The sequence below is a fragment of the Anoplopoma fimbria genome, chromosome 23, assembly GCF_027596085.1.
Source record: "Anoplopoma fimbria isolate UVic2021 breed Golden Eagle Sablefish chromosome 23, Afim_UVic_2022, whole genome shotgun sequence".
NCBI classification, from domain to species: domain Eukaryota; kingdom Metazoa; phylum Chordata; class Actinopteri; order Perciformes; family Anoplopomatidae; genus Anoplopoma; species Anoplopoma fimbria.
In genome coordinates this window covers 6,920,294-6,944,022 of record NC_072471.1, presented here as the reverse complement: position 1 = coordinate 6,944,022, position 23,729 = coordinate 6,920,294, and the positions used below count along the sequence as shown (strand labels likewise).

At 39.7% G+C, this 23,729-nt stretch overlaps 1 protein-coding gene across 1 annotated transcript; it reads left to right on the top strand.

Moving 5' to 3' along the window:
* The first annotated feature begins 1,467 nt into the window (after positions 1 to 1,467).
* On the top strand, positions 1,468 to 23,729 carry LOC129112833 (LHFPL tetraspan subfamily member 3 protein-like). Its single transcript, XM_054625068.1, has 2 exons — positions 1,468 to 1,903; positions 23,689 to 23,729. The coding sequence occupies exons 1-2, from the start codon at positions 1,468 to 1,470 to the stop codon at positions 23,727 to 23,729; spliced, it is 477 nt and encodes a 158-aa protein (XP_054481043.1).

Sequence of the window (23,729 nt, the reverse complement as noted above, 5' to 3'; positions counted from 1 at the left end):
TTTATTTTTTTCTACATTGTTGATTAATATTGAAGACATCCAAACTCTGAAGGAACACATATGGAATTATGTGGTAAACAAATAAATGCTCAACAAACCAGAATATGTTTTATATTTTAGATTCTTCAAAGTAGCTGAATGAGAAGGTGTGTCTAAACTTTTCACTGGTACTGTAGGTGCACATTATATTTCTTTAATTTATTAAAGTATCTTATTTTCTTATAATTCCATGACAACTGGACAGATACAGTACCAGTCAAAGGTTTGGACACACCTTCTCATTCAACTACTTTGAAGAATCTAAAATATAAAACATATTCTGGTTTGTTGAGCATTTATTTGTTTACCACATAATTCCATATATGTTCCTTCATAGTTTGGATGTCTTCAATATTAATCTACAATGTAGAAAAAAAGAAAAACAAAGAAAAACCATTGAATGAGAAGGTGTGTCCAAACTTTTGACTGGTACTGTACATCTGGTGAAAGAGATAGTGTGACATGATCGGAAGCTCACACACTATCTAAGCATAGTAATGATTTGCTTTAGTCTATTTAGCGTGCAGAGAACTGGAGAACATATTAGTACAGGTCTCACATGAGAAAATATATTTTAACCTATTTTTTTTTCAGGGTAGGCTCACCCTTAAACAGAAATAATATTATACATTCATAGTGATCTCATTCGAAGCAAACACCATAAAGTCCATTCTGCTACAGAAAGTGTATGTTTGAAATTGTATTATTATTATTATTATTATTATTATTATTATTATTATTATTATTATTGTGGTTTTGAATGTGTGAATGTGTCCATAGCTCTGATGTATTTGCTGTATTAATGTGATGCAGCTGCAGAGAGGTTACAGCAGCATTAGATATAACAATCAGCTCCGGTACACTGTTGTTGTTTCTTATTACACCCCTGTGTCTGTTTAAGATTTCGCGCGTGTAACTGGGATAATGCGTCAGACTGGGATTAAGGGCTGTGGGCTGTGGGCTGGCCCTGTGGTGTCCGAGGCTATCCTACTCTACACGAGGATCTCAGCTGCGTCGAGCACAGACTCACCATCGCTCCCAGAGAACCACAGAGTCGGAATAACAGTATATCAGAGAGCGACGTTTTTTTAAATACATATGAAGGACAAGTGTAAAGGATGGATTCCTAAAGGTTTTTTTTTTTTTTTTTTTTTTTTTTTTTTTTTTTTTTTTTTTTTGCTGGCGCTCACGTTTCGTTTTTTGCGAGAGTGATGAATGAAAATCAGCTGAAAAACACCAGACATGCAGTGATGCTGTGGGGACAGCTGTGACTGAATAAAGTCTTTAAAAAAAATACAATCCCAAAAAAAACAAGTTCTGCAGAATACTGTGCATTTTACCTTTTTTACGCATTTACCATTCTCCTGTGATCCTGAGGACCGAGCGGAGCGGACCCCCACCCCCTCTCTCTCTAACACAGACCGGAGGATGATCCCCGGGGCCCCCGGCACGACCACCACCATGCTCCCCGCCTCCGAGGCTGCCAAAATCTACCAGACCAACTACGTGCGCAACTCCCGCGCCATCGGCGTCCTATGGGCCATCTTCACCATCCTCTTCGCCATCGTCAACGTGGTGTGCTTCATCCAGCCGTACTGGATCGGAGACGGCATGGACACCCCGCAGGCGGGTTACTTCGGTCTGTTCCACTACTGCATCGGGAACGGGCTGTCCCGGGACTTGACCTGTCAGGGCAGCTTCACCGAGTTCAGCACCATCCCGTCCGGTGCGTTCAAGGCCGCCTCCTTCTTCATCGGCATGTCCATGGTGCTGGTCCTCACCTGCATCGGCTGCTTCGCTCTCTTCTTCTTCTGCAGCACCGGCACCGTGTACAAGATCTGCGGCTGGATGCAGCTGGCTGCAGGTAGGAGACTCTGCTCTGACTACAGGTTGTAGTTTCACAAATCACTTCAGGGTGTCAGAGTGAGTGGGGCACTCCAATGAGAATATACAAGAAATGCCAGTCCAAAATCATAGTGTTTGACCTCATAACCTCATAAAGTTTGGTATAAAAAACAGCTCAACATTTTCATGGTATGCTCATAAAAATCCAGATGTTCTCCTGCTATTTTTTCCAGGTCATAGGCTCCAATAGATACTCATTTTAGCTCTGTAAACATTACTTTCAGCTCAAATGAGTACAGTTTAATGTACTGGAAATTGTCCAGAATCCCATGTTTTACCTTCATCAGATTGTATAAAAAAAAATGACCACGATTAAAATGCACATAGCTTTTACCTTAAATAGGTTACACGTTCACCTGTTTTTTTAGGTTGAGGATTAAAATTGTTTGGCAAAAGAGCCCCATTTTAGTAGATTTTGTCGATTATAGGGCATTTCTGTGGTTACCAAAGTCCTAATAAAGCATTATGTGAGGAGGTAGGCGTATGTAAAGTGTAGGCGTCTTGGGGGAACCTAAAACCTCAGATTGAAATGATGAAAAACACTGTGTGCTGGGTTAAATAATGAAAAGATACAAACATTTTTCACAATGTTTTGTTAGGGGATGCTTTACTGATACCTGCAGGTCAGAAGTGGACTTTGCGGTTACAAATAAATACAAAGACGGTGATGTAAATGTGGGATAAAAATCCCTTAAATGCAACATATTCCAAAGTACATCCCGAATTTTGTCACATTTCTGTGCCAAACAACTTGGCTGTCAGTATAAAAGCTTAATAAACTCTCACCTATAAACAGGTAAGTCCTCAGTTTTTTTTTACGGTTTACATTGTACGTGACTTTCAACTGGTACCATAAATTGGAAATATGCTAATTGTTTTTTTTCTCTTAGTGAGATCAGAAAGGGGCTCTCTAACATCTTCAAACCCACCGTGCACATTAAATGAAAAAGAAAAACACAAGTAAGAGGAAATGAGAAAAGAAAATCATAGGAGCAGGGGCGTGCACTGTGTGACTGACTAAACTGCTTCGTTCTGCCTTTAATTATTTTTAGTCAAATTTCCAGCATCCTCTCTGAAGCAGCCAGAGGAGATCTTGATTTCTTTCCAGAAGGATATTTTCAAATAACTGGTGCAGCTCAGCTTTATTTCTCAGCCAACTATTTCAGTACACAAGGGGAAATGACAGTAAATATCAACGTTAAAAAGTCTTTACTTTTGGTAGATTGGATCTACAGAGCAACAGAACCAGGGCTTTATTTTAGGATTTTAAAATATTAAATGTCAAAAGAAATACATACAAAGAAAATTTTGATGAGACAAAATCCATTTTTTTTTTACATTTACTTTCTCAGCTATTTATTTTTATCTCTTTTTTGGCTAGTCTACCAGTATTTCATTTTTTATATCACATATAAGAACATTTAATATTCCAAACAACATATTAACACACAATCTCAGTTACATAATCATCACATACACAGTATCTACACATACACAGTTCTTCTAGACACATGCACTCAACACCTATATGCACACATAACAACAATAATAATCTACAATGTTGAAAACCGGCCAAAACGTTAATTTCACACTATAACAGCTTGTTCTAAATACATATTGGCCTTTTAAACGTTCTAATTTTTCTAAATAGTGCAATTGAATATTCACACATTGTAACTTTCGCTAATTTCAAACCCACAGTCAAATAATTCTTGCGTTCTTTAATGTAATCTGTCTGTATCTCACTGAGCTGCCTGCACAGCAATAACTGATATGACTATAAATCCGACTATGAGATATAACTTAAAGAATATCTTCTAGATAAAGAGCTTGCAATTCACCATTTGCCATTTTCATCCTTTTTTTTAGAATGGTCAGTAATGTGAGTGGTCAATGTCAGAATAATTTGTATTTTGACTTCTGTGACCTCTTCAATTTGACCATTTTCGCATGTTATCCTCCTTCTCATTGTGCATATTCTCAGGCTATTGTTGATGTTTGCATTTAACACCAATTTGTAATTTTCCATCCTTTTAATAATCGCTTTTAAAGAGTACTCCATCAATTTAGGATGAGAGTAACTCTCCTATGACATTGTCAAAAATTGATACAGCAGAAACAGAGATAGTGCATTTTATATTCCACTCATTCCTCGTACTTGTCAAAACCTGGCGCCTTCATTACCCACAATGCAACTCCCCTACGGAAAGATCCATCAGATATTTGGGTGTGTTACTCTAGTAGCATCAAAGGTCAGAGCTGAGGAGGAAAATATTTCTAAAGCCATTTGATATTCATGTGCCTGAATTTTTTATTGTGTTGTGTCATCTGCAAACATTCGCACATTTGAATTACCGAAATCTCAGAGAAGATCGATCATATGTATATAAGTGATAAACAGCAATGGTACAAGGTCAAAAGTGGAAAAAAAAGCAATCAGTCAACTGTCATTCCAATGTCCTTGACTCAACACTTTTTTAAATTTGCTGTGAAAAAAGAGGCGTAAATGTGTGTAAATGAAGGAACTGTGCTTCAAGCCCAAAAACGAGAGATTTTAAGTTATTCCTGGGATGAGTGCCATCATACCACTTTACACCCAGGGAAACACATAATGAGTTTTTGAGCATAATTTAGGGGTTCATAATTCTCATATAAATCCAATTTGTGTGTATAGCTAATATCCCAACATCGCACTGTGCATCTTCACGGTTGCCTGCTTGTAAAACACAGCTTGTTCTCAAATGGGAATTAAATGTCACAGCCCATAATAATCACATTCATAGAGAGTGTGCTTCTATTTTTGCCCAAACACGCAGCGGCTGAATATCCATTCTGATTCAGGGTGAACATGTGTCCCAAATGTCCACTGATCACCAGTTTTAGCAATAAACAGCAACCACAAACTGCGATCTAATTACTCGTTGCACGAGCCATTGATTAGATATAGAGGTTGGTAGGGCCATTGGCCAGCTGTGAGGCTATTTCTTAGCAAATAAAACCCCTCTGTGCACCTTCTTAGCAAATAAAACCCCTCTGTCGCTAAAATATATGAAATATATAACTCCAGCAGCTGTGAGTTGGATTATCTTGGAGTGACGGCACTATGATGAGCTCCATCAGAGCCCTAATGAGTGGCACATCCAGGCAGTTTGAGTTTTTTGCAGTTGTTTTTTTTTTTCACAGATCAAAGCTGCTTCTTATTCCTCTGAGTCACATGCTGGCTTTCTCTATTTTTTTTCACCAAATCAGAGGAGCAGATGTGACCATTTGCAACACATTCGTGTAAAGAACCGAATCAGATTTTCATCTCTGGTGGTTTTTGTGAATACGGTTAGCAGTAGTGGGGATTGCATTTGCTCAAGTACTGCGCTGAAGTACTCTTCAGAGGGAAATATTGAACTCTTTACTCCACAGCAGCTGTAGTTAGTGGTTACGTTTCAGAAAAGATTCTAAAATAACTGAGGAGGGCTGCAACTAATCATTATTTTTATTTTTGACCATAATTAAATGGTAAATTGCTTGGTCCATAATCTGCATTAAAACAATAAAAATGTCCATCAAAATTTCCAAAAGCTCAAGGATGACATATTCAAATTGCTTTATTGTTTGACCAACGGTCTAAAACACAAACATATTTTTATGAAAAACAAGTAGTTGATACTTTAAGTACATTTTCCAGCTAATACTTCTGGACTTTTCCAACTAAAAAAACTTTTTATTTTATAATCCCAGTGCTTTTTTCACTCGCAGACCCATTCAGTATCAATCTGCCTGTCTCATCTTGTCTCTCATTCTCATAGAGACCGCTGTGAAATCTGCCATTTAAAGCTTTTAAAGGCAATTTAAATAGCCAATATCATGGTACTTTTTTCTCTCTAAGCAGTCTGAAATCCCAGCATGATTGTAAAAAAAATCCTCCCTTTCAGATGTAATTTCAGGTGGTATGAAGCTGCTGTGATCTGCTATCAAAGGCAGCACACACAGCTCAGAGGCAGCCCTCTTCTCCAACGATGGGATGTCCTGAATATTTGATGAGCTCTGCCTTCTGGTAGTTAAAGAGAGTTTTAGAAATATAGCGAAGAATAATGATGATCGCTTTAATGATGTAGACATTTCTTTGCCCTCTTTGCAGATGTGAAAAAAAACCCAGTCTGGGTTGATGCTCTGTTTTGTAGTTTGCACAAATCTTTAACAAAACTTTGCACAGTCATTGGCAGAAACTCTTCTGTTTCTCACCTATACTTTTCTGCACCACCAGTTCTCCACCTGCTGCATTTCCTGACCATTCATTAACAAAAACAGATGGCCGCTATGCCTCTTATGGAAGTCCACACACTGCTACCTCCTTTTTATTTTGAAGCTCTAAGTTGTTGGCTGCACACCAGTCCCCCAGGGATGAAACCTAATTTATTTGTAAGCTGCTTCATTACTGTTCAAAACCAGACCTGTGGTAACATCTAAAAAGTTATGCAACACATGAAAATGCTCTGAATCATATGTTGCAGCCTTCGCAGCCTCATCATTATTGAACAACTAGTGGAGATTTCTTCATCAAAACTCCAAATTAGGGAATCATTTTGGGGGGAAAACTGTGTTTTATCCCTCAGAGACAATTGGAATCCATGCCAAGGAGCATTGAAACTGTTTTAAGCTTGTGATAGTGTCACTAAGACATTTTATGTTTATTTTAACTTTTATTTCTTTTACATTTTACAATTCCCTTTTTTGGGGATGAATTAAAGAGCTTGTAAAAAAAAGCAATCTAGAGAATGCCATATGTTTTTTTTTCACAATCTGATGACATACATACATACATACATATATAAAGTCATAAATAAGTGATTTATTTGCCAGTAATAAATCCATTAGTTACAATTTATAAACCCTTTTAAAAGCTAACTAGAAAGTGCCAGTGATAATACAAACACAGGATGCATGTTGGAGCTTAGTAGCCTGGATGGCCTCCAGAGCCGTGATGGCCATCTGGATCTCACAAAACACAAACATTACCAGTGTGGCATGAACAGCTGCACATTTTCTGTGGCTGTAAATCCATAGTGTCAGAGGTGGGTCCAATTCCCGGCTGTCCAACCGGCAGCTTCCTGTGCAGTAAGTGGCGTTCCTCACGGCGCTCTAAGTGGACTCGCATTCGGAGCCAAAACTAGAAAGTCCATTTGGTTGCTGGAGGTTTTATTGATCCCAGCGTTGATTTCCAGGACATCAGGAAAAAGTGCTCCAACAGGGGACAGCTGCATGTGCTGTAGTTCAGTAGTGTGTTACTGTTACGCTGTGAGAGTGACAGAGAATACAAACGCTCTGGTTGACTTATGTTTGATGCATGATAACACAGATTAAAAAAAAAGCATCTGACTGACTGATATCATTATATTATATGAACGCTTGGCACGTCATGTGGCATTCAATTTTACACCTCTTCAGAAAGATGTCAAGTGGAACCAGGATGTTCTGCTTATCAGCGTCACATTGTGTGATGGAAAGGAGAGGGCAAATAACACAGAGACGCTATCACGTCTGCAGAGGAGACTGATAGATAATGAAAACTGATAGGTGTCTTGCTCAAGGACACCTCGGCATGTTGCCGGTAGAGGGGCTTGAACCACCAACCTTGTGGTTACGGGACAAGCGCTCTACCTCATGTGCCACAGCCGCCCCAAGATATAGAAAGAATACATTCAAGATCGAGAGTAGATTTTTAATCTGTTACATTTTAGTTTTCAAATGGTATTTCTTACATTTTGTATGTTAAACATCTGATAATCACATGAGCCTATATCATGTAAATTTAGGACTTATGAAATGTCCATCATCCACAAACTTATTATATGTGAAATATTGTTTCCAATGTGATTCATTTGAATGTCAGGCCAAAAGAAATAGCTGAAATAACTGATCTCATCCCTGAATAGAAATGCTATATATTTTCCGCTGGTACGCATTAAAATGGACATTAAATAAATAAAAGTGAGAGTCTGCTGGCAGTAATTAGCAAAGCCACATTAATGTGAGCTCTGTGAACATTTAGTTGAGATGGTCAGGCAGAGAGCTAATGACATCAGCCCAGTCTTTATCCTCTCACATGTATAATGAAGGACCTGAAGAGTCTGAGAGGCTTTACGGTGATGTAACACAACCACACATTAGACTAAGACATAAACGCACACACACACTCACACTAGAAGCTATTAGCAGAAAAAAAGAAAAAGAATTGGAGTGTCCACCTGAAGGTTTTTAGATTAAACCTTCTGCCCTGCTTTTATTTCACTACCTCTTTCCACCATTCGGTTAAGTGCTCAGCTAATTCTCACTGTCTGCCCTTTAGGAACAAATCTTTTTTTTTTTAAAACCTCATGAGGTCACAGTGCATGGATGAATGCATGAATTATGTTTACACTGAGTAAAAAACAAAACAATGCAGAAGCATAAACAAAATAGAGAAATGTTGAGTGAATCAGCCAAATTAAAAGCCGGCCAAGTTGACTGAAGTTCACAGATCTCAAACAACGGACTAATTCTGAGTCTGAGGATTAAGAAAGTGGATCACCTCCTTTAGCTGATGAGGATCTTAAAGGGACAGTAACCGCTCTGTGACCTCTATCTGCCTCTAACACTTTCATAGCCTCAACGTCCCTTTGACTACAGAAACATTTTGGAAAGTAATGACTCGTAAAAAAAAAAAAAATTATGAAGCCACTTCATCATTGTGCTTCGTTGGCTGCATGAGAATGAAGCTCTTTAGTCTTTGTTAAATTCTACTTAACACTGTAATATGACTAAAAGCTCCAGAACAGCTACACAATGGATCTTCTGGACCAAAATGTTACTTTCAATTTCGAAAGCCGATAACTGTAATTTGTTTACATCTCAGTTGGTAACACTTAAATTTGTAACAGTTGTACAGCTGGAGGTCTTATCTCATGCTCCTCCTCTCAAAAAGTCAAAACGCCTTGAGCAAGACATTAATGTCAGATATTGTTCCCAACATATGTGTATTTGAAAAAACTAAACTAAAAGTGTCAATTATAGTGTCATTATAATGTAGAAGAAATATGTTTAAAAGCAAAAAATAACATTATTACAAAAATGTAGCTAAAGAATAATGAATAGAATAAAATAAATTAGAATTATTTGTTTTTATAATACGATAAACATATTTACCAGTTCATTACAATATTTTCTGAGCGTGTCTGACCCAGATGGTTGTTTTGTGTTATGGGATATGAAAAAATGTCCCTTTTTAAAAGTAAAAATTAAAAACAGAGCTTGAAAAGCATGAAATATGTCCTTTAAAGTCCAGCACCCAGACGATCAGTGATCTACTTAACAGAGCTGTCACCCAGGGAGAATAACTCTAAACACGCTGTGGGCGAGGCGATTTAGAGGTGTCCCGGAAGGTGAGATGTTTTATGGGGTGTGTGGTCTGGTGGAGAGATGAGACCGAACATTGTGTCCAAGGTGCTGCACAGCCAGACTTGAGGTCCTCATATCTGCCTGTCAGCTGCTCACAAATCTGCTGCAGCCGGTGGACGAATTTGACATTAATGTACACTAACAATTTCATGGTTAACAGCGTAGTCAGTGCTACAAGCTGCAGGAACATTGTGCTTTATTCAACAAGAATTACGAGCTCTCTGCTGATCTATCCATCTATCTATCTATCTGTCTATCTATCTGTCTGTCTATCTATCTATCTATCTATCTATATATCTGTCTGTCTGTCTGTCTGTCTGTCTGTCTGTCTGTCTGTCTGTCTGTCTGTCTGTCTGTCTGTCTATCTATCTATCTATCTATCTGTCTATCTATCTATCTATCTATCTATATATATATATCTATATATATATAGATATATATATTTGATCTTGAGTTTGAGAAAAAAAATCACATATTCTTTGACCTTCATGTGTTTGTGTGTGCACCTCAAAGCACATGTTTTTGACTTTTATATCGTGATTGACTGGTAATTCCTCACTCCGGCCGGTAGCGGCCGCAAACGGCCAACAACCTCAAAGAGGGAGACAGCGCTGAAAAGACACAAACGGCATTTTACGTTAGAGAGAGCTTAATTTCACAAATAAAATAAAGTTTTATTTTGACCAAACTAAAGTTGGTGATTGTTGGGACATTGGGAAGACTAACCAAGACGAAATTGGTGATTTTTATGCTGTTTCTGTCGAGTTTGAATTAAGTGTTGCAATGAGTTAACGAGGCAATTAAGCTAACTAGTCTTCAGTTCGGTCAAATAGTGTTTCCCTCCTGTTACATTTGATTTACAAAAATTGCCATAACTCTTGACCAAATGTATACGTGTGCACACATTTACTGTGAACCATGCCATCTACAGGCCATGCTTCTAAGGTAAAGTCGAGCTTGGAGCTAAATGCTAACATCACCTTGCTAAAATGCTACATTTTTTACCATTGTGCCATCTTAGACAGATTGTGAACTTGAATGAGATAACAAGGAAATATGTGATAAATATACTTTTAAGCAGAATAAAATACAATCAAAAACAGATCAACATTGCACCGATATTGTCAAGGTCACATTATCTTGAGCCATTTATTGCCGCCTGTTGATGAATAACATGTCATCCTGAGGTGATGATGAATTTGTCTTTTATTAGCCGTGGCATGATCGACAGATGGGGCTGCAGGAGCGTCTGGAGCCCGTTCGAAGTAAAGCGAGAGTGGTGTCTCTGATTAGGGAATCGCAAGGTATTTAGGGCCTTAAGTGTGACTGACAGTTTTGATTGCAGACTAGTTAGGACGTGGAATGAGCTGAGAGATGGAGATTATGTGAGACGAGGAGAAGAAGAAACTGTCAGGGCTGACAGATGAAAATGACATCCAGAGTCCCTTGTTTTTCAAAACGCTCAGGGACTGTAATTATCCTCCACGAAATGGATACTCTGTTCAGGTTAAACTGCAAAGAAATGAACATCAGTGATAGGTGTGTCAAATTGCATGCACAAACAAAATATGTTATATAATAGCAACAAGGACAAAGATGGTGTTTGACTCTTATGGAATAATCATATCTACCTTGTTACTTTGGCTACGGAGGTCATATTCTTGGTACTGTTTGTCGGTCGATATCTCAAAGATGCTTTTTCAAATATCAGTTAATCATTAAAGCTGCCCTAATCAACATTTTTTATTTTAAAAAGAAGGTGTACGGTTGTATTTTTAGAGAATAGGTGCAAGACTATTATATATTATGAGTCTTTTATTTATTTAGAGCTTGTGGAATGTGTTTGTTACATTTCGGTCCAGCCGGGCTATCTTGGTTTTTATTCATTCAATTAAATAGCAGTGGTCGTTTCAGACACATCTGGCTGTAAATGTTTTTGTTTCTGTTGGTTTAAGATATTTATTTACCTCAATTGTCCTACACATTTTATCCAATCTTTAGCAAAGTGTGTCGATAAAAAAAAATTCTGGTCCTGGGGGGGAAAGCTTTTGTTTTACATGCCATAAAGTTTTCCTTTAATGGGCTGCCACATTCCTGTAGTGTGTTTTACATAAACCGCCATAACTCTTGAACTAATTTATAAGTGCACACATTTACTTGAATGGCTCTAATATTCTCAAACAGAATAACAATTAAATATGGCTAACACTTTCTATCATCAGAACACGTTAGCCTTGCTGGACATATGTGTTGTCTGATTGCTTGCTATTTGTTTTGAATGCCTTATTTAACACTTAATCACACTTTTATTGCACTGTTCTGGACAATTGCTTTATGGGGACAAGCATCAGAGACCTCACAGGCTCTATTACCTCTTCATTAAACCATCTATGAGTAAGCTGGGTTAATGTTCATGTTGTTACGAGATTGCTAAGGGAAATTTCTCAGCATCGCTCTTAATGAAAACTCAGAGTTGAACCTCTAATTACAACCTTAATTTGCTTGCAGGAAGCAACACAAACGTCTAAAGAGTGATGTGTGGCGCTCAGAGGTGCCAATAGTCTCTATTTCTGCAGCGTTTGCCAGAAGTATGGTTACATGTTTCATGAGCCATGCCTGGGTCTATTGTGTGTAGCTGAGGCCGGAGAAAGAAAATGTGCCGCTTTGGAGGTCTGTTGGCATTTTCCAGAGCTGTGTTGCCCTTTAAATTGGTGGGATGATGGTGGGATAGTGTCCAGTTGCCAGACAGGGAGCCAGTGGTGAAGCTGATGGGGAGATAACGAGGTCTTTCCAGGAGTCTCTGCAAGATGTGGACGTGCCGAAGTTATAGGTTTTAATAACACTCCTAATCAGGTGCTAGTTATCGAGCAGCAGGAGAGCTAACAGCAGGGGATTTGAACAGAAATGAGAGCGCTGAATGGCATGAGGCAAGGAAGATGAGTTTGTGGCAGCTCAGAGTTTGACATCACCTGTGTGTGTGTGTGTGTGTGTGTGTGTGTGTGTGTGTGTGTGTGTGTGTGTGTGTGTGTGTGTGTGTGTGTGTGTGTGTGTGTGGACGAAAAGATTTATTCAGCAAGTGTATTTCAGACGGGCTGAGTGGGAGTATCACTAATGCTAGCAGCAGCCGATGTTGTGTTATTTTCCTCTCTGCGAAAGAAAATGTCCCCGATCTGCTGTTGTATTATCGTTTTGTATTATGTATCCCTTAGGAAGCGTCACTAAATAGCATGCTCGCCGCACAAGGAATCAGTGACAAATCCCCCAGAAGGGGAAAGTGATAATCTCAAGGAGCATAAACTCGTCCCAGAGGAGAACAAAATACTCTCTGTTTTTCCGGCTGTCTTTTAAGCCTTATGGGAAGCTCCGGTGTAACACTAACTAACTTAATACCTTCACCAAGGAGGTTATGTTTTCAGTTTGTTTGTTTTTCAGCATGATTACAGAAAAACTACTGGCCTGATTTTTCATCAAACTTGGTGGAAAGGTGTAGCATAGGCCAAGGAAGACCCCCATACATTTTGAAGTTTAGAATAACAGGGCGGATGCACGCTTTATTTTTCATTTTCATTAATATTGCCAGATAGGGCATTTGGCTTTGTCGGAAGTCTGCGTTCTCAGAGTGTTCTTCTAGTTCTTCAGAGTTGTGAATAACAGTCTTTGTCTCCATTATGGTGGATTTAATGTTCTCATAATGGTTCATATTTATCAACATTTATCAATAAACGACATTCTTGAGTTTGAATCATCGTTTATTGGTATACACATGGACGATCTGTTTTATTAGCTCTTCTTTTTATTCTTAGCATTGTTTACATCCTGATTTAAACTTGAGTCTCAGCACTGACTGGCTGGACTGCATCACACTGGCAGTGTTTTTCCTGGATAACTGGTCTGGTGTCAAATGGGTTTCAGATGCTTTTTCTGTACACTTCAGGTTCCTGGAAATCTGCAAAGGCTCAGCACCTCTGTTAGAGACAGTCATGTCGAGAACAGCACTCAAGTCCTCCAAGCCTCATTAGGATTTGATTATTCTGTCTCCCCAGGAGTAATGTAATTAGTGTAACCAGGATGGTGGAGCAGAAAGTCTGATTGTAGCCCTGCCCTGTTGCCCTGGCCTTTACCCCCTATGAGAAGTTGTTGATTGCCACCTTCTTCCTGCTGACTCCTCAAACCCTCAGACAACCGGAAACCTATGCAAAAGTTTCCCAGCAGAACTAAAAACAAACACACAAAGTGTGTCAAGTCTCTGTTGTAGTGCAGTTTTCAGATTTTCAGTCACGTTTCAGTCTCGCAAAGCAAATATCCTCATTCAATCTGTGGATAGCATCCGTAACTAGTGGCTCAAAAATGCAAATTAAGCTGTAGCTTTTCTGGAAACGTATACAGAAAAAAAAGAACACAAAATTGCAGTCGTAGATCCAATCTCCTGCACAGCCTCTCCAGCCCCATCTCCTCCTCCAATCTGTATATATACTCGGACCAGAGCGAGCTTCTCTCTTCTCTGCTTCATAATTACGAAATGAAGCAAGTTGAATTCCCCTTAATTAGGACCTGGGGGCAAAGAGACAGAGAAAGATCTTCACACACTTAATATCAGCCCAAGGGCGAAGAGATGTAGTAATGTAGTGTATTAACAAAAAGACATCATGTTTGCATTAACATGTTTACTGTGCAGTGAAAGACGGTATAGAGGATGACATGTTAAGTAATTATACTGTAAGAGCTATTGAGACTCTCTTCCTTGCTACTAATGATTTCCATTTGGCAGGAAAAAAAGTACTTTGAAAAACGCCCCTGGTTTACAATTTCGAAGCTGAGATGCTTTGATTGGTATTTCCAAGATGGAAGCTTTTAGTCTGTCACCACCTCAGGGAACAGGCGGAAAATATGAATACAAAGTACTACTGTTTGAATAATAAGTGATATTTTTGTAAAAAAACAACAACAAAAGGCTAGCAGTCATTATGTCTTTTAAAAAGGGCAATTTAGTACATTAGCAGGGTGTTTTTTTCCATGCTTTCCGTCTTGTTGCTTGCTTTCCGAAAGGCCATAAAACTACGAAGGGTAAAACATGACATGACAGCTTTCCTTTTCCTTTCTTTTGTACACAAATGAATGACCAGCAGGTAGCAGCTATATCAAGCGTCTGTTTGATCCATTAGTCTTTGCAGCTGTGCCCTACACCGCGCGCTCTAACTGTCGTCAATAGCTCTCTTCCACTGCTACTCGCTTTCACATGTTTCCCAGAGGAGGGGCAGGCTTTATAGATTTCCCATCGGGGGTTTATCTTCTTGATCACTGGGCCGGGATGGAGTAGACAGCCGGTTGATTTATTCTCCTCCTCCTGAGTTAGGCAGCAGGACAAGGACACGGTGACCCATTTGAAACTCGTATAAGCCCGGCTGTGTTCGTGGATGTGCATTTGAGTGATGTTCGTTTCAACGCGTGTGAGTGTTTGGGTTAATGAGCGATGCCGGTGTTGAGGAGACTGACACCCAGGCTCAGGTCTTCATCATATATCAGATTCTGTTATGACACCTGGCTGTCATTGTTTGAGGGTGAATGATGCTCTGATGCTTCTTGATTTATAGAAAAGACACTTCTGTGAAGGTTGCACCACAAAGCCTAATTTAAATTTCTGAAAATGGCTATGAGCTCTCTTTGACAGTAAGAGGAATACACTTTAAGAAAGCTACTTTTGCATTTTAATAGATATTTCGAGCAACATTGAGAGTGTTATGTCACTGTTGGGTTCTGTTATGTTGTTCATGTTTCGATGTCATAAACCTCTTCTCATGCTAATGCTGCGTGCAAATCTAATGTTGATTCTTATTGGTAGGGAAGATAAAGTTGAGACTGTTCGGTAGGATATGAATGAATGACTGAAATTGTACAAAAAGCGCTGAAATGTAATTTTCAAAATAAACACAAGTATAGTCTGTAGTTTCACGATACTAGAGACAGTAAAACTCTGCACTTAAGATGGATCTTCCCTACTTCCTGTACTGTTTATTCAGCCCAGTATTCAATCTTTATATATTATAATCTCTCTGTGCTTCCCCAATCTCCAAAATATCCAATTTAGAGCCCACAAATCCCCTTTTCTGGTCATCTCTGCAGGTCTAAAGTGCAACCACATTTCCTCTCCAAAGAGCCAAAACGAAACTCGGATCCATTAGATCCACTTCTCGGCAGGACATTTAATTTCCAACATCCCATCCTCTCGTCAATCAATACCCTCATATTGGACGAGGAAGCTGTTTGATGACTGCATCGTTTTAGCATAATACAGACGTGACATTCAGAATATATTACTCTCCTGCACGGTCTGTGGCCCCAGAAGATTTAAGTGCTGCATTGGCTTGACTGATGGGAAACATGACGGCAGTTATTGAGTAATAAATATCTGATTTCTACCTGCTGAAATTACCTCTGAATGGGACGAACTGAACAGAAATCCGTTCATGGATCACAGTAACGAGGCGTCTCCTCTCGCTGGTTTCCCTCCAAGGTAGACGCCTAATTACACTGATGATCCATCGACGATCACAACAGTGGTATTGAGCTGCAAATGAGGAGTTGCACCATGCTGTGTGGAAAACATGACTAACAATGTTAACATTGGGGAACATATTGGCGGGGGGACCGAATCAAAGAAAGCTTAGCGAAAACGGGGGGCAGACGTAGAATACAAATGAGGTTTGAGCTTGAGAGGACATCAGAAGGCTCCAGAGCTTGTGTAGCACCACAGCGGAGGGTTGTTATTTGATAAACTTAGCAGGGGGAGTTAAGAAGTGGGAGCTGTGGGAGTGTTTACATCCCAGTGGACTTGCTTATTATTACACCGGAGGAACAATACACCTCGTTGCGCTCAAAGGACACTCTTCTCAGGTCTGAGTGAGGTGTTTTCTCATGTGTGAGTTTGTGGGTTAACAGTTGCTTCTAGTCTGCAGTGTGTTTGTTTACATTTACCGTTTTTCAAAGGTCACGGATCAGAAAACACGGACACTGAGTGTGTGTGTGTGTGTGTGTGTGTGTGTGTGTGTGTGTGTGTGTGTGTGTGTGTGTGTGTGTGTGTGTGTGTGTGTGTGTGTTTGTGTGTGTTTTAGTGGAGAGAGGGGACGTGTGTTGTTTCAGCAATGTTTTGCAGCCACCTCAGCCGCCCATTAAAGCTCTTCCTCTTTTCGAGCTTGCCGGTTTCCATGGAAACGCTTCTCCATGCTGCTGCCGCTCCTGGCAGCATCCTATCACTCTCACTCTCCAAGAGATCGCCAGGGTGAGCTGCGGGGTCCTTAAGGAGCTGCCGAAAGGTAGAGGACGCGACGTGGGAGCTGATACACCCATGGTGAGGTTCAAAGACTCTCCATTGCAACCTGCATGGATTAAAGAACAAGGTTCAAGGTGATTTGGCTGCTCCCCAAAGCCGACTGTTTGCTTCAGGTCAGGAACCACAGGTCAGGAGAGCTTCCCCGGAGCTGTGAAGCATCACAGCTGCATGACAATTGGAAAGATGAGGGCTTTTCTTCTCACATGAATGTAATAGTTACAACATTGGAAGCAGCTTGACTACAGAAAGTACTCCAATCCTTTACTTAAGTAAAAGTAGAAGAACCACAGTATAGAAATACTCTATTTTAAAACTGTGACTTCTTCAACTTAATGTCCACCTACTTGCTTGTCATGGAGCTTTCATCCGTAATACACAAAAAATAAGCATATTTTATATCTTTGAAAACTTGGGGATGTCCACCAAACTTTGAAATATAGTTCTGTGGTGAACAATGCTTGAGCCAATCAACGCAAGCTTGAGCAGCTTCTGAATGGCCCTCGTGGTTCGTTTGCTAACTGGGGTTTCCAAGGTCAAGATTGCACTTTCAGTCTCTACTTTTGAGCCAAAATGGATGAAAAGAAAAGCTAACTAACAGTTCTTGTTGTCTTTGTGTGAAAGGGTCAAAAGCTCAAAAACAGCTAGTAAATGAACCGTCTTTTGTTGACACAAGCTTGTACTCGCTGACCCTTTGGTGTTACAGATGTAGTTTAAGAGGTCGCCATTGTTCTTATCAGCTTGCATTTCTCCATCGGTGCCAGTTGGATTTTCCTCAGCAAGACAGAGCTCCATATTTTATTCCTGCCTTCACATAATCATCAGTGCTGCAGAAAGAGCAAGAAACCAGAAAAGGGAGGGGAAGGCTTGAAAGAAGAGAAACAGAGGAGAACATGTACTCTCTGCCATCGCCACAGATCAGAGACACATTAGAAGTTGCTGAAACGGAGTGGAGCAATCCCCTCAGCTCGACTTCAAAGGCAGCCGGTTTTGGAAGAGAAAATAAGGACAACCGTTAAAGATTCAGAACTGCTGAAGTTGAGTTCAAGAATGCCGTCACCATCATCTGAGGAGGCAAAGAGAAGATGGAGCTCTTAAATGTAACAACGGTTAATCAAATATGTAACGGAATGTAAACGGTTGTCGTAAATAAAATCGGACCATGTGGGCTTATTTCCTCATCCTCCAACTTAGAAACATACTTTTGTTTTATTCCTCATCTGTCAACTGCTGAGCCATGACAATGTTGAGCCTCTCAGACGTCTTTGTCATAGGGGGAGTCTGCTTTACTGACAGCGATCATACACGGCTTAACACGTTTTTTCTTCAGCCGGGGATGTATCCTGTTTGGCAGACTAGTTTCATGTTCACCAATGGGAGCTGTTAGTTAATGTGAACACCTGTTCTAAATCACCTCCTGATAGGTTTCTGGTAAACTTCCTGAGAACGAAAGCTGCTTCATGTTATGGTTGTACATGTGGTGTGGTCGTACTCATCAGAAGAGATGGGAGGGAGGAAACGAGAGAGGCCTTTTGTGTCACATTCACACTTACAGCACTAAGGTGTTTTTGCAGTCCTGACACTCATCCGTTCAAATCCACATATCAGTTGGCGCGGGGACAGCAGGCAGCCCGTCACCATGGCAATGCAGCATCTCCCTCATCCAACCAGCCGATTGGGTGCTCGGCATGGGGGAGCGACCTCCCACTCCCGAACATGTTTGGCGCTCAGAAGTAAATCAGAGGAAAGCTTTAATTAAAGCTCATTTGAATACTCAGAAAAAGGCTGTTCCAACTAGGATCGACTTCAAACGAGACAGGCACCGAATCTGAGGCGACATCAGTGTTTGGATGCAACTTCTGAAGTCGTCTCCTGTGTGCTGTAGCGCAGCAGGAGGGGTACGTGCAAGAGAGGAGGCATCTGAAAGGAGGAAAACAATACTTCCGCCCAGGAGGTGTGGCATTGCTACGCCGAGAGGTTTTAAAAGGGGCCACTGGAGATGTCTTAAAATAATCCTAATTTGCTAACTAACTTTTAAGCACATTCTTATGTCCTCACCTAAACTTGCACCATTTACCATTTTCCTTGAAGGAGTAGCAACGTTCAACCATCCCCTAAACAACGAATGTCCCTTCAAAGTTCAACAACAGTAATCAGGCTTGGCAAGCCGCTCAATATTTAGATTTACACATATGTTAAGTGTTTTAAGTAAGACTGTGGAAAGTGGTGTCTTTTTATGCCTCCAGACGATTTTTGACCCACCACTCTAATTACTAATTTATTGTCTTGTTACTTCGCCTTCGTTGGTTGGGTTGGTTGGTTTGGATTAGACCTGAGGAGTGAGATTGGCTAGGTTTAGCGTAAGAATATCAGGTTAAGCCAACCAGAGGCAAGGAAGGACGAGTCATGTCATGTCATTTTACATAATAATGAATCATGTGCTTATGTTTATTGCAAGGAGTGTTCGTATCTACGGAACAATAAGGGCCTTCTAAACAATGGACATTTGTTTTTAGGATAAATTGGCTTTCAGTCTAATGGGAAAAAATTTGGACTATTGGGGTTTCGGGATAATGGGCCTTCAATGGCATGGCACTGAAAGTGAATCATACTGTTTTAAATACAAACAATGAAGCATCATTTATTAATTACATGTATGTAGTCATCAAATGTATATTTAAGAGACTTTTGCAAAAGTATTTTTAAAACATGAAAAAAGTCAGCTGGAGACAGTTTTAAACAAACCCATGGAGATAACATTAGCTGAATTAGCTTGCCAGCCAGCCCTGCTATCAACACTTCTGAGGCTTGAAACATAACCCTGCTTTTGTCTGAAATCAAGGAGCCATTCTTTTGAAATGTACTTAGAATTTTGAGGGATACATCTGTTGTTGTTGTTGTTGTTGTTGTTGTTGTTGTTGTTGTTATTGTATTGTATTATGTGAACTTTACAGGCCTTGCAACAGTAGCCTAACCACTACCATTACCTTAGATTTAAATAAAGGTGTATATATCCTTGAACCAAGGTCAGATGTTTTTCCTTTGATAAATGATTAAGCATTAATGATATAATAAGTCTTCTGTTCTCAATGCAGAACTGAGCTCCCTCCCTCTCCGCTCAGAGATTATTAGATTGTAAATTTGATCCTCAATCAATTTTACGGCCCTCTCCTCTCCGCGGACCATCCCCAAACTAGCTTGTCTTTGACACAGAGTTAAATTTTATTTAGCTTTTCAATAAATTAAATGAGGACAGCCTAATGGCCGAGGTCGTCCTAGGGAATAAAATAAAGAGTGGATTAACCGTTTTTTTTTTTTTTTGTAGCCGACTTGACTTGAAAGTCAGTCTGCTTTATGTCTTTGAAGTGTGGTTTCTCTGTCTGCGTACCATCCTCTGATCTGATGGAGGAGCGTGGTCTGTCAAGCGCTGCATTTTTAAACAGCCACTTTCATTCCCTTCATGTCTCAAATGAGGTGCATTGGGATTCCAATCGTGTAACCCGTGTTCCTGCCGAACCCCTCCAGTCTTCGTTTCAATCCACACACGAATGACACACGTATCTTACAATGTCAATAACTTCTTTGCTCAAACCTAATGATACTAATAATCTCCTCATCATCTTGCAGTTCATTTCAGTCCCTCCTCCTTTCTTATCATGCAAACACCATGAGCCACTCATGTTATTTTAAGCTCTAGCTGCATAGATCAAGCGTCTCTCTCTCCTTTACAATTTTTTTCTTATATCTTGTCCTATCCTTTATTCTTTATTTCTCTTTCTTGTCTCTTCATCTTCAGGCGGTGCTTTATCTTCCTCACCTCTCCATCTCCCTATCATCCACAGTGACAACAGAAACATGGTTGTTGTAGGAGATGGAGAGGAAAAAGTATTTTGTTTCTGCCCGTATGCTGGTATGCATACTGAGTGGCCCAGAGTGACCCCGGTCGGTGTCTAAATCACAGGGAATTGGTAAATGTGGTTTGTTTAATAGTAGGCTGTGTATCAAATATTGATATGTCTTAGTCTTATGTAAATGCAGTGTGGGAATAAGAGCTGTAGATAGTACCACTGAAGACTCTGACTTTTTAACGATCCTATTTTAAAAGACTTATTCCAGTATTTTCTAGACCTTCTGCATGTATGAATTGTTCCGGGGTTTGACAGTAATAACAGGTTCCTGTTCAGTTTTAAGAAACTGGCAAACACTTTTAAACATAATAAATACATAGAAAATATGGACAGCAAAAAGTGCACTCCCATACATACATTTTTGACATTGCAATATGTTGCATTAGCGATACTTTAATATTGCTGTTAAAGAATCTGTGTTTAATATTCTGAGCATTAAAATAGCATTAAACAACTATTGTATATGTAAAGATAGAGAGGAGCAATGTCTACCTGAGCAGAGAATGAAGTCGCCCTCCGTCTGTGTGTTGCAATCAGAGATTCTCCTTGTTTTATTGACATATCAGGGCCGGCCTCACGCGCATTTAGTGCTTGTTTGTGACAAAACATTGCAACCATATTTTTAATGTTAGTTGTGACCTGTCTACCAAATATGTAAATTAAACTTTTCCTTACCAGAATTGTAGTCATGATGCCCTGGACAGGGGGTTTTAAACAGTGTTTAGATCTTCATGTAAAAATATTACAAACAATAAATTTAACCATCAACAATTCATACATCCAAAAAAGTAATAGACTTTTTTATTTTATTCAAATTAATTAATTTACTTTTGGTGAAACTTTATTCTCCATGGTTTTCCTAAAATGTAAACACAGTTACTTTGGTAAAACAAGTTCATTAACAATTGCATTGAACAACTTAAAATGTAGCAATCTGTCTAAGAAAAACCTTTTGAGTTTATTTTCTAAAAAAGTATTATGAAACTATTTGACCTGTAGAATGAAATACTAATGTAACAGTAAAACGTTCTTTTATTTGTTTTCAGTAGATTTTTTTGTCCTGTTATTAATATCACATTTTTTGATGTACAAAAAATAACGAATTAATGTTGGCTGGTTGCATCTTTTCATGAGCCTGATGAAGTGCTGAACAAAGCATGTTACTCATGGCAACGGTCATAAAAGATCCCTGATCACGTAGATATTTATTGACTGACTGTGCAGTGCAGTCTTTTGTGTCTTTTGAGTTTCATCTAGCTGTACCAACACCTTGTGCTTTGTGGTAAATGCTCTACGTCAAGCTTCTTTTTATTGGCCGACTCACATGCTGATGAGTTTTTACTGTTAATATAGAAAAGATGTGTTCCAAGGCACACACATATTGTGTTAATGTAAATTAAGGAGAAACTGATGTCTTTATGATTTTTATATATTATTTCTCTTTTTGTTTTTCAAATTGTCACGCAACATGTGACTCTGTGAAACAAGGGCAGCGGCTTCAGAGCGGCCCGTTAATCTGCTGTGCAAGCAGTCGATAGCACAGAAGAACCCGGTGAATCAGTGGAAGCGTTAATGAGGATTGGGGGGGTAATGGAAGGATATGTGTTGCAAATCATGCTCCTTTTCCTCTGCCTTATCTCTCAACACACACACACACACACACACACACACACACACACACACACACACACACACACACACACACACACACACACACACACACACATGCTCTCTCAGTCCTCTGTGGAGCAGAAGGGAACAGGTTGGGGGGTTTCGTCCTCATACCTTCTTGCATCTGACAGTTTCTGCTCCAATTAACACCCATTAATATAATTTGCCATGGTGCACCTTGCTCGGTGCATACAGTATGAGCTCCCTGTATCTCCCAACACACCACCACACACACGCACAAAAAAACACTCACACACCTGTGCATACACTCAGTGACCGTGAGGTTTAAAGGAACATGAATCGCAGAGAGTAGATAGCTACAGCTGGGCCTGTGAAATACACCATGAGTGGCTTAATGTGTGTGTGTGTGTGTGTGTGTGTGTGTGTGTGTGTGTGTGTGTGTGTGTGTGTGTGTGTGTGTGTGTGTGTGTGTGTGTGTGTGTGTGTGTGTAGCATGTGGCGATTGGACACAGAGGTCTAGATTATGACACCTCCTCCGTCTGATTGTCCCCGATGTCGCTGCCAACAGCTGTCAGCTGGGAAGCCTTCAAGCGGAGAGGAAGTGTGTGTTTAGCGTGTGTGTGTGTGTGTGCGTGCATTTGTTTAAGAGAGAGAAATCAAGGGCATCCAAATAGATAATGGGGATGTTTGAGAAACTTTTTAATGGCAAACTTATTCAGTGTGACCTCCAATGTGGAAAGATATGTTTTTTTTAGTCTGTAAAATTCCACAAAATACTGAAATTTCTTTCATTATTTTCCATAGCCCAAGGTGATGTCTTCAAATTGGTTGTTTTTCCAAAGAACGGTCCAAAATCTAAAATAAAATATTGAATTAATAAAGTAGCAAAACCCCAACATTTCTAAAGCTGGAGGCAACTGTTTAGTATTTTTACCTGATAAATTACTTAAAGATCAACTTAAGAACCCTGAAAATCTTGTTTTAGCTGACTGCACTGATGTAGAAGTGTCTTCCAGGGTGTGTCAGTACACAGTGACATCACTGTTAGATATAGTAATGGCTGCAACCAGAGATGACTGTTGAACACCCCCTTCTGGACTATTAAGTTCTTCTTTAAATAAAATAATGATTGGTGTCAATCAACTTTCAACACTATTATGTTCTTATCCTTTTGATCCAGCTTTGCCTCAGTGGAATATGGCACTATTTGAATTAAAAAACAAACATATTAATTACTGTCGAGGAATCCTGAACACTTCATCTCTTCAGCACTGACTTCAGGCATGTTTTTCCAAAGAGAAGAACATGCCTGAAGTCTCTCTAGTAACGAGAGAAGTTGAAAGAGCGAGATGTAGCGTTAATCAGTAGCTGACCTCCTCTTCCCTCTGCGATGAAGAGTCGCTCTCAGGAGTCCAGTGTGAACTTCAGCTCATTACTCCCGACCTCCTGCAGAGTCGGAGTACTACCACACGCTGAATGAAGCCCGCAGTTAA

Bases quoted from the DNA above. Each gene is read 5' to 3' on its own strand.
- LOC129112833 (XM_054625068.1), top strand. From the start codon at position 1,468: ATGATCCCCGGGGCCCCCGGCACGACCACCACCATGCTCCCCGCCTCC. The intron at 1,904-23,688 runs GTAGGAGACTCT...GACCTCCTGCAG, and splicing joins CTGGATGCAGCTGGCTGCAG to AGTCGGAGTACTACCACACG.